The sequence below is a fragment of the Coregonus lavaretus genome (assembly GCF_964263955.1).
Source record: "Coregonus lavaretus genome assembly, chromosome: 37".
NCBI classification, from domain to species: Eukaryota; Metazoa; Chordata; class Actinopteri; order Salmoniformes; family Salmonidae; genus Coregonus; species Coregonus lavaretus.
Genome location: NC_140024.1, coordinates 20,479,379 through 20,496,509, shown reverse-complemented (window position 1 = coordinate 20,496,509; position 17,131 = coordinate 20,479,379). Strand labels below are relative to the sequence as shown.

Genomic DNA, 17,131 nt, shown 5'->3' with positions numbered 1-17,131 from the left:
TATACAATACTGTAGTAGATGCAATCCAATCAAGTACTACAATTACTACAGAATTAGGTTAGAAAAGGGTTAGACAGTGATGGTGAGAGTACATTTCCTCAGTCCTACACATACAGTTGAAGTCGGAAGTTTACATACACTTAGGTTGGAGTCATTAAAACTCGTTTTTCAACCACTCCACAAATTTCTTGTTAACAAACTATAGTTTTGGCAAGTCGGTTAGGACATCTACTTTGTGCATGACACAAGTAATTTTTCCAACAATTGTTTACAGACAGATTATTTCACTTATAATTCACTGTATCACAATTCCAGTGGGTCAGAAGTTTACATACACTAAGTTGACTGTGCCTTTAAACAGCTTGGAAAATTCCAGAAAATGATGTCATGGCTTTAGAAGCTTCTGATAGGCTAATTGACATCATTTGAGTCAATTGGAGGTGTACCTGTGGATGTATTTCAAGGCCTATCTTCAAACTCAGTGTCTCTTTGCTTGACATCATGGAAAAATCAAAAGAAATCAGCGAAGAACTCAGAACAACAGCAAAGGACCTTGTGAAGATGCTGGAGGAAACAGGTACAAAAGTATCTATATCCACAGTAAAACGAGTCCTAAAACCGCCATAAAAAAGCCAGACTACGGTTTGCAACTGCACATGGGGACAAAGATCGTACTTTTTGGAGAAATGTCCTCTGGTCAGATGAAACAAAAATAGAACTGTTTGCCCATAATGACCATCGTTATGTTTGGAGGAAAAAGGGGGTAGCTTGCAAGCCGAAGAACATTATCCCAACCGTGAAGCACGGGGGTGGCAGCATCATGCTGTGGGGGTGCTTTGCTGCAGGAGGCACTGGTGCACTTCACAAAATAGATGGCATCATGAGGAAGGAAAATTATGTGGATATATTGAAGCAACATCTCAAGACATCAGTCAGGAAGTTAAAGCTTGGTCTCAAATGGGTCTTCCAAATGGACAACGACCCCAAGCATACTTCCAAAGTTGTGGCAAAATGGTCAAGGTATTGGAGTGGCCATCACAAAGCCCTGACCCTAATCCTATAGAAAATGTGTGGGCAGAACTGAAAATACGTGTGCGAGCAAGGAGGCCTACAAACCTGACTTACACAAGCTCTGTCAGGAGGAGTGGGCCAAAATTCACCCAACTTATTGTGGGAAGCTTGTGGAAGGCTACCCGAAACGTTTGATCCAAGTTAAACAATTTAAAGGCAATGCTACCAAATACTAATTGAGTGTATGTAAATTTCTGACCCACTGGGAATGTGATGCAATAAATAAAAGCTGAAATAAATCATTCTCTCTACTATTATTCTGACATTTCACATTCTTAAAATAAAGTGGTGATCCTAACTGATCTAAGACAGGGAATTTTTACTAGGATTAAATGTCAGGACTTGTGAAAAACTGAGTTTAAATGTATTTGGCTAAGGTGTATGTAAACTTCCGACTTCAACTGTACATGCCTTATTCCCCCACTCAGTGAAGAACCAACTCTTAGCACAGGGCCCCATGTCACAGTTCTCATTGTCACTGGGTCGCAGCTTCATGTTGCACTCCTCGTCCGACACAAAGTCTCCCACGTTGCTGACACAGTGCACCTCCCTGGTCCTCTGGCCCACACCACAGGGAACAGAGCACTGGGGAAACACAGCATGGACAGAAAGAATACTATAGGGGTAAACAGTGTTCAGTTCATCTCATAGTGTAAACACGGGTCAGTTCTCTCTGATGGATGTAACCTGTTGTCTGTGAAAACGGATGCCGTGCAGTGGGCCTGAGACATGTCACAACTTGGAAAATACTCCACAGAATACTTGCTCGGGTTTAATTTAAGGAATGTTAGCAACTTTGGAGGAATGATAACATTTATCTAATTGGGTTTCATGTACTTTCTGATACATTGTTCTAATGCAGTATGGAATATGTTAAATCTTGTCTGAGTACTTTTAACTTTTGATTGAGCCTGCCTGGAGTGTCAGATGGGTGGGTAGGTTTACACTTTTAAGACTATTCTATTAGTTCAACGCGCCGAGCAAGCTCAATTAAGTGCATCTAAAATATTTGAAACAAATACTATTTGAAGCATATTTGAGCCCTATCCTATGTGCTGACTGAGGGGTCAGTCAGTGCTGTCTTGTGATTGATTGACAGCTGTCACTCACGGCGCTCCACTCGGTGCGTATCTGCCACTCGCTGCAGATTTTCAGCTGGCAGGTGCTGGTGGTCTCAGGCTGCTCCAGGTGGCGGCAGCGGCTGGTGTGGACGTTGAGGGTCCGGTTGGCGTACACCTGCCTGCACAAGACCTGGCGGTGCTGCATACCCAGACCACATGTCTTACTGCACTCCGACCACTCACCAATGTCCCAGCTGCACAGTAGGACACACAAGGCCCCATGTTCAGAGGGACACAATAGTGATGTGGTACCAACATAGCTAATAAAACATGCGGTCAATTGTCCAATTAGATTCTAATTATGATCTAATTATTAGACTATAAAGAGGACGGGTCAGGATCTTTTCATGAAAAATATATGAAATCTGGGTCCTATGACTTCTGCTAAAGCTCTGTGTATGTATTGAAAGAGTGTGTGTAGTGTCTAAGAGCCCTGTATGTAATGTAAGTGTGGTTGAGACAGAGGGGTCTCTCACAAGGCAGGGCAGGGCTGGAGGTTGCAGGGCTCCTCCTGTGAACTGGGCCTGGTGCTGCTGTCACACTGGTTCTCTGGTACCTGCTCATGGCTCAGTCTGTGGACACAGCGGAAGATGGTGTACCTGCTACCTGAAAACCAATACACAGGAGAGCATTAGATATTCATGACTCAATACTGCATCTTCACTACTCACCGTGGGAATCTGTTAAACCTAGTTGATCAACTAGTATCAATCAGAGCATCAGAGGTTGAGACCTCTTGGGGCTTCAGTTCAGACAGATGCATGCCATGTCTTACCTCTGCCACAGGAGGCGCTACACTCTGTTGCCTCAGACAGTTTCCAGTTGTATTCTCTCTGCCGTCTGGGTGGCTGGACCGCTGGCACCTGGTTGTTGGGTACCTGGGTAGGGTACTTGCCCCCTCCTGCTGGATCGTACCCCTCCTGGTTGGGGTTGCCATGGTGGTCATTCCCACCTTGCCCATGCAAAGTGTTCCCTGGGAGATTGAACATAGTATTTCAGCCAACGAAACCAGGGGAAAACTCACAGTCATTGAGATGCAGCGCCATCAGTGGTTGTGACCCCCTCCTGTTGTGGACTAATAATTCATTTAGGATGCATCAGTAAATTTGGGGAGCCTCACCTCCAGGCCTGTGTTTGGGGTGCTGTGGGTGGACTGGATTCCTGTGATCAGGATGCTGTTGAGGGTTGTCGGAGGGAAGGATGAATTCATAGCTCACTCCTGGGTTGGGCTGTTGGTAGATCACCTGAGGACAGAGCAAAACTTATTCAGTGAACAAGTTAATTACAACATAATGTGCCAGTGTAAACTGCCAGAGAAATATGTGCCAATATGAGCTGTTACATACATAAACATCCAGGATCTCATTGGTTGGCCCCTCAGCCAGGAAGGACTCCCCGGCGGTGCTGGTGATCTCATTGGGTCGTCGGTAGGTGAACATGGTGCCCACTCCCTCATACTTCCCTGGCCGGTCAATGGCCCAGTTCCCATTGATGATGGAGCGACCTGAGCGGCTTTTCAGAGCTGCAGACAGACCATGAGTTGACTGTTAATAAAACCCACATTAAAGGAAAACTCCACCCAAAAACTATATTTTGGTATTTGTTTCATTAGTCCCAAAATGTCAGTACTCAAGTTTAAGGTATGTAACTTTCAAAATACAGAAATGATCCCCATATGATACATTTTGCATCAGATGATGCAAAACGCAGCGTCATATGATTCAAAATGCATCATACCCAGACTATTTGCATTGCCCCCGCCCCCCCTCTTTTACGCTGTTTCTACTCTCTGTTTATTATCTATGCATAGTCACTTTAATAACTCTACCTACATGTACATATTACCTCAATTACCTCGACTAACCGGTGCCCCCGCATTGACACTGTGCCGGTACCCCCTGTATATAGCCTCGCTATTGTTATTTTACTATTGTTATTTTACTGCTGCTCTTTATTTTATTTTTTTGGTATTCTTTCTTTAAACTGCATTGTTGGTTATGGGCTTGTAAGTAAGCATTTCACTGTATGGTCTACACCTGTTGTATTCGGCGCATGTGACAAATACAATTTGATTTGATTTCTGTATTTTTGAAAGGAGTGAGCTATTTTCCTTTAAATGCTGAACTTCCTGCTTTACAGGAAGTATGGGGGCACTCAATATGGCCGCCAGTCCCCCCATCATAGAACAACAACTTGAATGGGAATGTCCATTCTATTAGTTATATGTCCATGAGACAGACAGCAACCCTTCCTGTCACAATCAGCTCTACTGTGCTTAGACAGACAGGAAATAATGCTGACAATCACTCTGCCATAACTGTTGTTTAATGTGAAGCAGTTTTAATGTAATGAGCAAATCAGTTAAAAGTGAGCGGTGTAATTACCGCTAACTGAATACATTTTGTCACATGTATCTTCAAAGCCGTGTCTTTTGTAAATGAGCAAACCTGTTAGTAAAGAGCTGGCAAAGCTTTATGTTAATTGTGTAGCTGAATCTCTGAACTCTACAGCCGCATAGGAGAATTCCATGGTTAGGGCAACAGGCCATCCGAAAATCATTAGACAAGTAACATTAAGACTACTGAATATAAGAGTGTTTGGACAACTAAAAGCACACAGGCCCTGTGTAGCTCAGTTGGTATAGCATGGCGCTTGCAACGCCAGGGTTGTGGGTTCGATTCCCACGGGGGGCCAGTATAATTTTTTTTTTTTTTTTAAATGTGTGCACTCACTAACTGTGTAAGTCGTTCTGGATAAGAGCGTCTGCTAAATGACTAAAATGTAAAAATGTAAATTAGCCATGCAGAAATAAACTAGAACAGAAGTCTATTGAGGAGAATGGGGCAAACATCAGGGGATAATGGTAATGATAAGTAGTTCAATGGAAGAATCCTCGGTTGTCTCCTGTTTCCATCTCTCCTCCAGAATGTTTGCATTTATCCAGGATGTTGCATTCACAGCAAGCTCTTACCCGATGACATATGAACTCTTCCAACAACAACGCCAACAGACGCAGGAACAGCAGTCACTGAAAGGAGCCATTATCCATGCATACTCTACATTTCCTGCTAAGGTGCTTACTCACTGAGTAAGTATTGTGTAAGGGTTGAGTAGGGACTCATTAAAAAAGCAGGGCATAACTTGGAACCCCCAGTTAGTAGTTTTGACTTTGAAAGGTAGTTTCAGAGCAGGTTCCATCGCTGGGCTCAGTCAGTAGTGTTGGTTTTCTAGGCAGCAGTGAAATTCCTCACCTTAATTAAAAAGGATGGGAAGGCTGGAGGAAAAGGTCCTCTAATGAAAGCTTGTTTATGTACTATCCCCTGAGGGGAGCAGCCAGGCCAGGGGAAGTGGGGGCCAGGCACTCCCTCTCTCTCTCTCTCTGCTCTGCCAGACCCACTGCTATGCTATGGCATGGCTCTCATTAAACCAATGTCTCCAACAATAAAACACTGACATTCCAGTAGTCATTCCTGAAAATAGACCCACTTCTGTGTCACACTGTTATGCATCTATAAAGACAATAACCTATTTATTCAATGAATTTTGGCGAAGGGCTTTTTTTAAATAAAAGATTGTAACCAGAAGTGCACTGTGTGGTTACTTACTACTGACAACATAGAAATGCCCACATTTGGAAAATCCTAAATTCCGGAAAAAGCCCTCCTGCTCTGTATTTGATTTGCCTTTTAATTAAATGAATCAAATCAATTTAACAAGCAGCTGTTCCCTGCTGCCTGATACCAGGCTCACAGCACGGATGTAGCAAGACATGACCTAAAATAGCTACTGCTGTCAGATGTTTTATAACTTGAAGCTTATCTTTAAATGTTGACTTTTTATTAGTACCGTTAATGTAATGTGAATCATAATCTAACATGTGGTCGAAGGGAAAACCTAAAATTGTTATTGCATGTGTCATAGCTCATGGGCCTGATTCAGGCAGAGATGTATGGAGGCTTAAGAGGCAGTGGATAAAGAGCTGGTAACTCTGTAGCGAAACAGAGGTGTGTTGAGTAACCTTGCCTCAGACCTGAAGACTTGCGTTGGCCTCCCAAGCTACCCACTGGGCACACACTGGTTGAATCAACATTGTTCCCTCGTCATTTCAATGAAATTACGTTGAATTGACGTCCGTGCCCAGTGGGTAATGTCTAGGCTTTAGCTCAGTGGGCTAACACAGTCTTGTGGCACACAGGAGACCCGGGTTAAAACCCTGGTCAGTCACAGTCCTACTCACCCAGGTAATTCCTGCTCTTCACCGTCTCGGTGACGTTGATCTTGGTGGCTCCCTCTGGGATCTCCACTATCTTGTGGTAGCCCACCTTGTTCAGGTTGTGCTGCTGGAAGAGCCCTGACACCAGCTTACAGGCCATGTTGTCCCCGCCACACACCCCACACTTGTCCATCACCTTGCCTGAGCCCAGGTACTCATCGCAGCCCAGACTCTGTCAGAGAGGGAGAAGGAGGTCAAATGAGGGGACAGAGGACATGTATAGCATCTCACTAATCAATACCGGTACATTACAAACAGTACAGTGTGTTTTTGTTGTAAGCAGAGGGACTGTAGGATTTTTGAGGTGAAGCAATTTTCAATTGTTGAGCTACTGAGACATCTGTTTTAACAAGCAACTGTTTTACCACTGAATTGCATGGAAAAGTAAATAACATGAACAACCTCATTAATCAAGTAAAGAGGGGAGAATGAGAGATAATAAACCGAAGCTTATCCCAGCATATTCATAAACAAACCCATGTTATTTCACCTCTCTAACTCCCTGACCTGCTGCACATAATTAACTACCATAACACAACAACCAATTAGTCTGAGCCCGGCTTCATTCCAACAACAGGCATATTCTTGGCACGATGCTAGAGTAGTAACGGCTCCCAAAGTTTCAGAGCAAATCCTCAGGGGTGTTAGCTTTCTCTGTCACGTTGGCACTCATAAATTACAGGTAGCCTGGATACGGTAAGTATAGAACACTCAAATCAGCAGTCGATAAATCCAGCCAATCCAGCCGTAAAAGTAGTTTGCTGTGTGAACAGGTGCTGCAGGCAGGGGCCTGGTTGGGACTGATCCCAGCAGGCCACCATACTTCTATAATTCCAGACCCCTAGGAAGTGGAGAGTAGACACTGGCATGCCAGGATCAGGATACGCCCTTAGCCCGTCACCACTCGAACCTCGAACCGAAGGGACGACCGAGGGAGGGTTCAGCAGGGGATAAAAAATCAGTTTTGTTTTAATGACGCAAAGCTCCTCTGTGATTGGACGGCTGCCAACGTTAGTCTCTAGTCAGTCAGTATCTCTCAGGGAACGTTACGGTCAGTAGTCCAGTGAATAATCCCCCCCGTTCCTAGACATTACCCCGTCACAAACAATTTCCTCCCAATCCCAAGCCAGGACTAATGGGAATCTTGCCTTGCTAAACAGGCATATTTTCTCAGACCAACTGTATATATTATGTCCCAATATTCCTAAAAAATGTTACACAACATTTTATGTGTGGTCCTTAAGCACGGGGAATAACTAGGCTTACATAGAATAATCACACAAACAAATGCATATGAAGAGCAGACTACAGTCGTAATTAAAAAGGTTTTTGCTGTAGATTCAGGCTCTCTCAGCGGACTTCCTGGAGCTGCAGTAAGACAGTCCGCTGCAGGCTGGATGCAGGCTGGGACAGGGGGCTGGAAGAGGGAGATGGTGGCCAGGCCAGGGCTAGGGGTGGACTGAGGAGATTGGGGTAGACTCAGGAGACAGAAGCCTGGCTCTCGCCCACCCATAGCAGCGAGGTCTGCATCGGGCCAACACTCCACCCAGGCCAAAACAAATACACACTACCTCCTTCTACACAGGAAATAAGTGATGAGAGACGGAATAGCAAACTAAGAGCCCTGAGATTTGACAAAACAGGGCAAATGTTATATTGGCCAATGTGGAATTATTCTAAGCACAAGGCTGACTGGATAAAAACGGATCTACAGTACATACTGTAGCCTATAGGCATTCAAATGTAAGATTGGTAGATGATGAAAAATAGATTGTTCCATATGAGTTTACACATTATTATATTTTCATACATCACATGTACAGTATGCAAGGCTATCACAAAAACTGGGATACCAAGTGAGTGGTATCTGTCTTCTCAATTTTCACCATAAAACACCCTGACTTCAAGCAACAACATTATCACAGATATCATTTCAATGTTTAGCCTTAATCCCAGGAGAAAGAGAACTGTTCCTTCCATCCCCTCATAAACTACAGCCTGACAAGCATCGGCGATTAATGGTTATCTGTGGCCATTTGCGTGGGAAAAGCTCTGAATCACTATGTGTTAACGTGTGAATGGAGAGTCACATCATTTATTACCAGTAATCTGAGTAATCAGTCAATGTATGAAATATCATGTGACTAAGAGGCGTCAGTAGTGTTTTTACAAAAATTGTGCAATAAGGTTTTCCAAGCCTTTTAATATAGTAAAATGGCTTAGGGCATGGGACCTATACAGGAAGCATTGAGGGAATGTGTGTGGGGATTATTTCATATCAAATATTTTCACTGTTAATGTACAGTCCAGTATGTCTTTCAAATCATAAACTGTCAAAACAGACTTTTGAAACAGATGATAGGCCATGCAAAACAGTGAAGCTAGCAGTCATCTGTCTCCCAAACCTGAAAACAGTCACTCAGGCTGTCCTTGATATATCAAATATAAATGGACCTGCATCTCGAATTCATCAAAATGAGGTGTCTCAATGAACTTGTCTGGACACATGAACGTCCCCATGGGGTAAAGCGTGTGGGACTGTGCCCAAATCTCAAAGTGCACAATAAATGAGGATCCAAGTTTGGAGGGATCCTAGTTTTTCCCTTTCAAGGGGATCCACAGCATTTAAGTGCTCAATTTATTCAGAGACCACATCATTGCTTTTTTCTAATCTGCTCTCTGTGGGTGGTTTATAATTCTGCTTGGCACTGGACGACATCCCCTTTCAGTAGAACTATAATGGGCCTTTAAATGTCACTAAAATCCACCTCATCTGGAAATGGTTAGACGTGTCAGGATGGTAGTCAACTACCAGTCAAAGTGAGGAACGTCGGTTGAAAACAACAGTCTTCCAATAAACCCCAACAGCACTTTTCCAGATACAATAGATGTAAGGTCTTATGCTTTTAGGAATTGGCTTGTCATGATAGGGATGATAATCCCTGGTTAAATTTAATGGAATGAATTTATGAAATTCTACTGAACCAGCAGACTATTGGTCTCTTTTCATCATACCAGTAACCACTTTATAACAAATGTTTGAGTTTGCATTAATAAGGTTATTAGAGACCCTTAAACTACAGTCTCACTATGATGCTAAAGCTATCCTAATCCCAAGCCTGTCCTCAGCTGTGCAGGCGCCTCTTCTCAGAAATCAAGGTTTGGGAGCTTTAAAATAACTGCCTAATGCACTTTAATTGAGTGGGTAAAGAAGGAAGGAAAAACTGGCATTTATTTCATTGCAAACATTCACACACTGTCAAGAAACTGTTGCAAAGACACTCCATGTCACTTAATCCTTTTCCCACAGGCTTGGCGTAGGTTACACTTGCCTTGCAATAATGTTGCTTTTAACTGTGTGGGGGGTCTTGATTTGAGGTTCCCAACAAGGAATACAAATATGAATATAGAAAGGAGAGGTCACAGTGACTTCATGCTGGAGTTAACAGGAATGTTGGAAACATCTTACAGTCCTTAACTCGACCAGCCCCCATCTTTCTTTAACTGTAAAGACTTTGGGCTAGATTCTATTAGATCTGCGCTAGCCAACACCCGCATAGCGATTGTTTTGGCGGTGTCAAAGGTAGAACTGCGTTAGCACTGTCAAATCCACAAGCGGCTCCTTGCGTTAGCTTATCATGGACACCGCTATTGGATGCAACGAAATCACCCGATTTTGTAATCCGACAAATCCCATGCAGCCGCATTAGAAGTTCATGCAGCCGCGTTACAAGTTCAAACACTGAAATGCGTGATGTTTTATTGTCTACACCTCGATTAGGCTGATAGACTATAAATCCCCCCCATCCAAATGAAATTGAAAACATGCATTAGAAGCCTACACTTTCTATCACCATTTTGAACTCCTAACACGATGGGGATTATAAGGAAGGGAGTGGTTTGTGACACAAAAGCAGCAACTCACTTATTTGTCAGCTCACACCACAGTTGCACCTCCAACATCGGCAAAACATCTGCTATGCGTATGTCTGCCAATGCGGGTTAACGCTCGTTCTGATTGAATCGAGGCCTTCATCTCCCCCATCTTCTGTAAATTAAGTAAATATGGTGGAAAAAGTCAGTAGCGGACTGCCTGCTAGGGTTTCTCACAGGCGGGTACTGGGACCCTGGGTTTAAATGGAGAGTGTTTGTGAGTGGATGTTTAGACAGAGAAATCCACTAATGACAACGAGATTGAAGCTAACGAGTGATTGACATCAACATGTGCAGATGGCCTATCAGTATAGGCCTATCAGGCAGCACTATGGAACACAAATACATCCAGATTCATGCAGCTGTTTCAGGAGCCCCATCTACACAAATGATCCATTATCAACCACATACTCTGCATATCAGGGACTCCAATGCAGACACTTTTATTCAGTCATTGCTGTAACTGACCCTGATACAGCTCTATCCTAGACCATAACTCTTCTGATCTCTGATCTCTACCTTGTCCATGGCTTGAGGTCAGAACGTACTTGGGTCTGGTCAGAGCTTAGACTAGGGGTTCCCACGATATGTTACTCTGGGTGCCATGCCAGACCCACCAGCCTGGAAACCACCAGTGATTACTGACTAAAGCTTAACGTCAGAAGAGTCAGGAAGGTAGATACCTCAATGAGTCCCTGAGAGAGCAACAAGACTGCTCACTGAATACATGATCCTATAAGGATAAGGATTGACATTGACTATATTAACGCACATGGTCCCTTAACACTATTACAGGGTACACAAACTTAGACATGCATCCAGCTGTATCTGGTCACTGATACTAAAACACATTTTTGTTTAATGTTCCAAGGTTAAAATCGTGCATATTATTTAACATAACATTAATATTTTAACTCCTAACATGTTGTCTCAGCATGTTTATCAAATAAAAACAAACTAAATGAATGCTGCATTAATGCAATACGTATTTATAACAATAACAGGCCCTAGAATTAAGTGTCAGCTAAATGGTTTGGACTAGCTTCACCAATTACATTTGATCAACTTAAATTCTTATGAGAATATCTTCAGATTAAAGGCATTCTCCATTTATTTTCAAACGATAACACTCCACTTTGACATGAAAGAAACACACACAACCTGCCGACCAAATTTACGACCAAAGAGTAACAGAGGTTGTTTTGTGAACATTATGGGTACATTTTCAACTCTTCACTTGCTGTACATCCAGCAGAGAATTCTGCTGGAGCGTTGCCATTGCTGTTATCAAGACTTGGCTTGCAATGATACGCCAGCTCATCTGGAAATGTAATATTTACATTACTGGGCTTCCAAGCTGAGATTTCTGGGGCAATGTCATACCAGATAATAATTCATAGTGGAGGTGACCTTACAGCAAGATGGCCACCGAATGGAAATTACATTATGCTGAGATCTATAGAAAACTCACTGACTGACCACAACCTCAACATGAAAAAAAGATAAGTGGGGATCATTTTCTGTTTGATCAAAAATGTGACTCATGGCTCCAGAGGAAATGGTAGTAATGAATAGTAACCTGGGTCATACATCAGAAGTGTTGACAATGAGAAATAAGTGGGTTCTAAACCTTTTAAATCAAACAGAATGCAAGATATGTCTACATAATCAGTTGGGCCAACTTCAACTCTTTCAGTTTAACTCCCCACTGCACAAAATAATACTTACATTCAATAAACATAGTTAACTACTACTGACTTGGTTGGAATGATGAAGGTCTACAGTAGATCTATAGAAATGCCAAAATAACATAATCTCCCAGACTCATTATGGTATTCTATCTACCTACCCACTCACTGAGGATGCCTTCACTGTCTGCCTGGTTTGAAATCACAGAGGCACTGTGGTCAAGGAAAGTAAAGAGAGCTTCCTCTAACCTTCCTTGACTAGGATGTGAATGGCTAGAAGTGCTCTCACTCTGACATCCTGTCAGTCTCCCAAGCTAGACATGCTATAGTGGTACAGTATTATATGGGCTTGGTGTAGACTTGAAGTTAGACATGCCATAGTCGTATCATATGGGGTCGGTGTATGTACAGTACGCCAGCCAGCTACCGCTGAGTCTCCCAGGCAGGCAGCCCTGGGAGTTGGTGTCAGGATGTCAGGAAGCGGTGTGGCTTGGCTTTATAGAGGGCAGCAAACCTCAGCTATGTGTCAGTCATTCCATTCATTTAATTTAATCTCCGTCCATGTACGCTTTCCTTCCTGTCTGTTTAAACACTACAGCACAATGAGGTGGTGGTGCTCTCTACCACAGCAGGCAGGCAGACAGTCAGGCAGTCAGGCAGGCAGGCAGGCAGGCAGGCAGGCAGGCAGGCAGGCAGACAGACAGGCAGGCAGGGATTCAGAACAGAGGCTCACTCTACTTACTGTCTAATGAGCTCAACTTCTGACCAAAGGTGTTCCAATGCTGCTGATGTTGTTGAATGGTATTCACAATACAGGTATAAAGTAAATGTGATAACAAAATAACAAAATGCTCAATTCCATCACCTTTTAAATTGTTAGGACTAATGCAAACCCTGTGAACACTGAATATTGGACCTGCTGAGTTGAAACACTGGCCAGCTTTAAGAATAGGACCATACTGGCATCCTGTATAGCTTTAGAAAATACAGAGTCACATGTCCCATATAATAGTGTCTGTCTGTGTTTTACCACTGATTCCTATTTCAATTCTCACACAGAATCCAGTGTAACATAGTATGGCATAACAACCCACCCCCTCCGTTGGGTCGGTCGGTCCATGTGAAGTGCATGTGGTCAGACGTTGGCGGTGGCGTAGGCCACAAGCATCTGTCTCCCACATGGTGAGATGCTGTGTTCCTTTCTACCTTCCCTTTAGAAGCTCCTTTATCAGAACAGTGTTTAATGAGGGTGAGGTCGCTAACGACACACACTGCCTTTAACACAGTCAGCACTGGAAAAACATCTGCAGCTGTGGTGAAGGTAGGCTACTGTAGTGCTGGGGACTGCTCAGTGATCATAAGGTGAAAGGTGATTTTCACTTGCATACAGTATGATGAAGTCACTTTGTAAGGTACATCCATCAGACATTCAAGGGCAGCTCCCAATGAATAGTTTTAGACCTGTTATGGTACTGTACAACTTGCAATACCAATTGACATTTCCATATCATATTGCAGCATTAAAAGGAGATTAGGAAATATGGCCATTCTGGCTGCTATGACAGAAGAGAGGGAAAATTGGCAACCTTCAACAAAGAACTAGAAAATATATTTATGTCCTATAACATTTTCATGCGTGTGCACTTTTTAAAACATTTTGCTTAACAAAATTAAATAGACAAATGGACCATCACAATCCATCTGTAAATGGAAGAATGGAAGACATACTTTCAAGAATCACAGACTTTTCCTCCAATTTCATCTCTGGAACTTGTATCATGGATATGTTGGGAAGCCAACCAAGCCAAGGCAATAATCTGAGCTTGTAACCACTAAAAGAAGCACAAACTCTTGGTCTTCTTGGACCACACAGTGGTAACTCATGGGTTCTTTCCCACTACATGGCGTTTCCCAACATCAATCATTACATGTGTCAAACCCCAAGCGGGTATCCAAAACAACCAGGAATAATGACTGAACTGTGGGGATAACTCTTCCCACTGAGAGAAGTAGGGCTACTGTACATCAACACGAGATACAATACAGGACAAAGTGGTAATAACATGGTAAAACAGTTTGGCAACAAGCTATAGTTACTCAAATACTTTTTTTGCCCCCGGATAGGAGTGGGGTCCTCAACAGTGAAGAGTAGAGTGACATATACTGGTCATGACTGGGGGATGTTTTCTCAACAGTAAAGAGACCTCACGTCTCCCAGCCTGAGGCCTCAGGCCAAGGGCACAGAAGCCTCATAAATGCCCACTGCTTGTAAATGTCTCTGAAATAGCACAAACCGTGTTGATTCTACAGCCTTTAAAACACTGAGGGTTTCCTCTGACATCATTATCTGTTTGTAGAGGCTCTGTGTTGGGAACATAATGAATGGATTAACAAAAACCAGCAAGTGACCAAATACAGGGTAAGGGACAACTTAAGGACACACCTACATGTTTACATGTAGAAATTAAAGGTGCCCTATGGTGAGAGTTTTATTGGGCTCCCGAGTGGCGCAGTGGTCTAAGGCACTGCATCTCACTACAGACCCCCTGGTTCGATTCCAGGCTGTATCACAACCGGCCGTGATTGGGAGTCCCATAGGGCGGCGCACAATTGGCCCTGCGTCGTCCGGGTTTGGCCGGTGTAGGACGTCATTGTAAATAAGCATTTGTTCTTAACTGACTTGCCTAGTTAAATAAAGGTACAATTAAAAAAAATTGAGGGAACACTTAATCCTGTGCAATCATTCTCTAAAACACCAATCTCAACAGCTGCCAAATGACAAACTGCTGCTTCGCCTGACATCACTTATTTTTACAGAGATGTTTAGGAGAAGACAAAGCAAACCGGCTGCATGGACTCCTTCATTCATTCACATGCAACATGTTGGTCACAATGACTTTCATCAAGGTATATGATGAACAGATCAAACCAGGATACTGTACACAGAACTAGAATGAGACATCCTATTTCTATAACTGTATATCACCTCTCTGCAGCAGTATCACAGTGCTGTCACAGCCATGTAGTCATTCATCTACACACACGGAGCTGTGCCAAGCTATGCCCTATGACAAGCCAGACAGGCTAATTTAGGACGACACTCATCCCCCTTTCGAGTTTCCACAGTTATACTAAGTACAACTTTGTAGGACACTGTCCTTTATAACTATGTAACAGCCTGCCTTATAGGCGCTAGAGAGTAAACAGAACAGACTACCAAAGCTGCTTAACAGTGAAAACAGTCCCACAGTAAATACCTCATCTGATCCCTACTTCCTCCTCTTGATCTATAATCTGCATTCATAGCCATGACATGAAGTAACTTATAACTTAACCTATCTACTAGAATCAGACTATCAACTTAAAGTTCAGCAGCTCAAGAAATACTTAAGAAGAACACCGGGCTAAACAGGCTAATTACATTCATAATACAGGTTTATACAGGTCATAGCTTTAGAGGGAGTCCCTCTTATGTCTGTTTGGGACGTCTAGAGGTCCTGGGACTGGGAGCGATGAGTAGCCAGTCCCAGACAGTCGGTCTCAGCCCAACCTGTGGAAAAGCAGAGAGAAAAAAAAAGCAAAAAAAAAAAAGGGTCCATAGTAAGACCATGGTATGGTTTTTAGTCTTACCTGTGACCACGGGTTCCCCTGCGCAGTCACACGCATGTGGAGGAGGCAGACAAGCAGCAGAAGAGCCAGACCTGATAGCATTCTCTCATGTGGCCAAGAACTATTGACCAGCAGCTCTCAGTCATGCATTCAGACAGGTCCTGTACAAAACGGTAGCTGCTCCTGGCTGTTTTGCCTTGCCTCTGTAGCGCAGTGAACGCCAAAACCACTACTGTGCTGATCTCTATGCACAGCCTTGTAAACTGAGCTGGAGGAGGCGTATCTGTGGAGGTTGGGGCATTTAAGAGGAAAAGTGAGGGGGAGGGAGAGAGAGAGAGAGAGAGAGAGAGAAGTGAGGAGAGAAGTGAGGTGAGGAGACAATGAAGTGGAACATGAAGCCTCCTACTGTGTGGGCAACAATGGACAGGTGTCGGTGAGACAACTCAACTGGATACCTTTGCTGAGCATTCTTTAGTAGGACTTGATAGAATACCATTGCATTGTAATCTAGACCACTGACAATGGAACACAGCAGACAGCCAAAGAAAAGTAACATAACAGCCCCAAATACTTTTTGGTCAAGTGGGCATTCTAACAAGGAAATAGACACACTACGGACAACATTTCATATTCTTAAACCTGGAGAAACCACAAACTCTGCAACAATATGATCCCTTTGCACTCTCTCTTATACAAGCATACTCAAGCACTTAATTGCCACGTCGCAAGGAAGGCTGGAAGTAAAAAAGCCTGAGCCAAAAAGCCTGAACTCATCATATGGTTTTCCTATTGCTGCACCATTGTTTCCACAACATTAAACCCTAATTCATCAGGACACACTGAAGTTAGGAGTGCGCTCTTCATCAGACTATGACAGTTGGTTTTCACATAAAAGTATATGACCATAGTGGGTGCATCAGGGCATTGTGGCTGTATTTGATTTGTAGACAAAGAGCATTTTAGTAGCTGATGTGTCTGAGATTATAGAGATAGACATGCTGTTGAAAAGCTCTCTTCCCAATACACTACAATCCCTGTAAACATGTGTGCAGCTGTTATGTGTTGCTGCAGACAGGCTGCTCAGTCACTGGCTGTCAGTCAGTCTGCCTCTGGGAGGGAGGGAGAGAGAGAGAGAGAGAGAGAGAGAGAGAGAGAGAGAGAGAGAGAGAGAGAGAGAGAGAGAGAGAGAGAGATGAGAGAGAGAGAGAGAGAGAGGAGAGAGAGAGAGAGAGAGAGAGAGAGAGAGAGAGAGAGAGAGAGAGCGAGAGAGAGAGAGAGAGAGAGAGAGAGAGAGAGAGAGAGAGAGAGAGAGAGAGAGAGGAGAGAGAGAGAGGGGTCTACACCTCTCCTCTCTACTTCCAGCAGGCTTTTAGAGGACACACCCTCTTCCTTAGGCCACAGGTGCATCTAATTCCATTACATCTCCAATTGTGTGT

At 43.5% G+C, this 17,131-nt stretch overlaps 1 protein-coding gene across 1 annotated transcript in view; it reads right to left on the bottom strand.

Annotated features, from left to right (window-relative positions):
* LOC311111377 (thrombospondin type-1 domain-containing protein 4-like) overlaps nt 1-17,131 on the bottom strand; it is a gene marked incomplete at its 5' end in the record, with an annotated part of 40,611 nt that overhangs the window by 2,819 nt on the left and 20,661 nt on the right. The window contains 7 exons of the mRNA XM_084154094.1: nt 1,483-1,656; nt 2,182-2,386; nt 2,669-2,798; nt 2,968-3,165; nt 3,313-3,436; nt 3,539-3,714; nt 6,430-6,637. Of these exons, the coding sequence (XP_084010220.1) occupies nt 1,483-1,656; nt 2,182-2,386; nt 2,669-2,798; nt 2,968-3,165; nt 3,313-3,436; nt 3,539-3,714; nt 6,430-6,637 (1,215 nt within the window). The remainder of the gene's footprint in view (nt 1-1,482; nt 1,657-2,181; nt 2,387-2,668; nt 2,799-2,967; nt 3,166-3,312; nt 3,437-3,538; nt 3,715-6,429; nt 6,638-17,131) is intronic.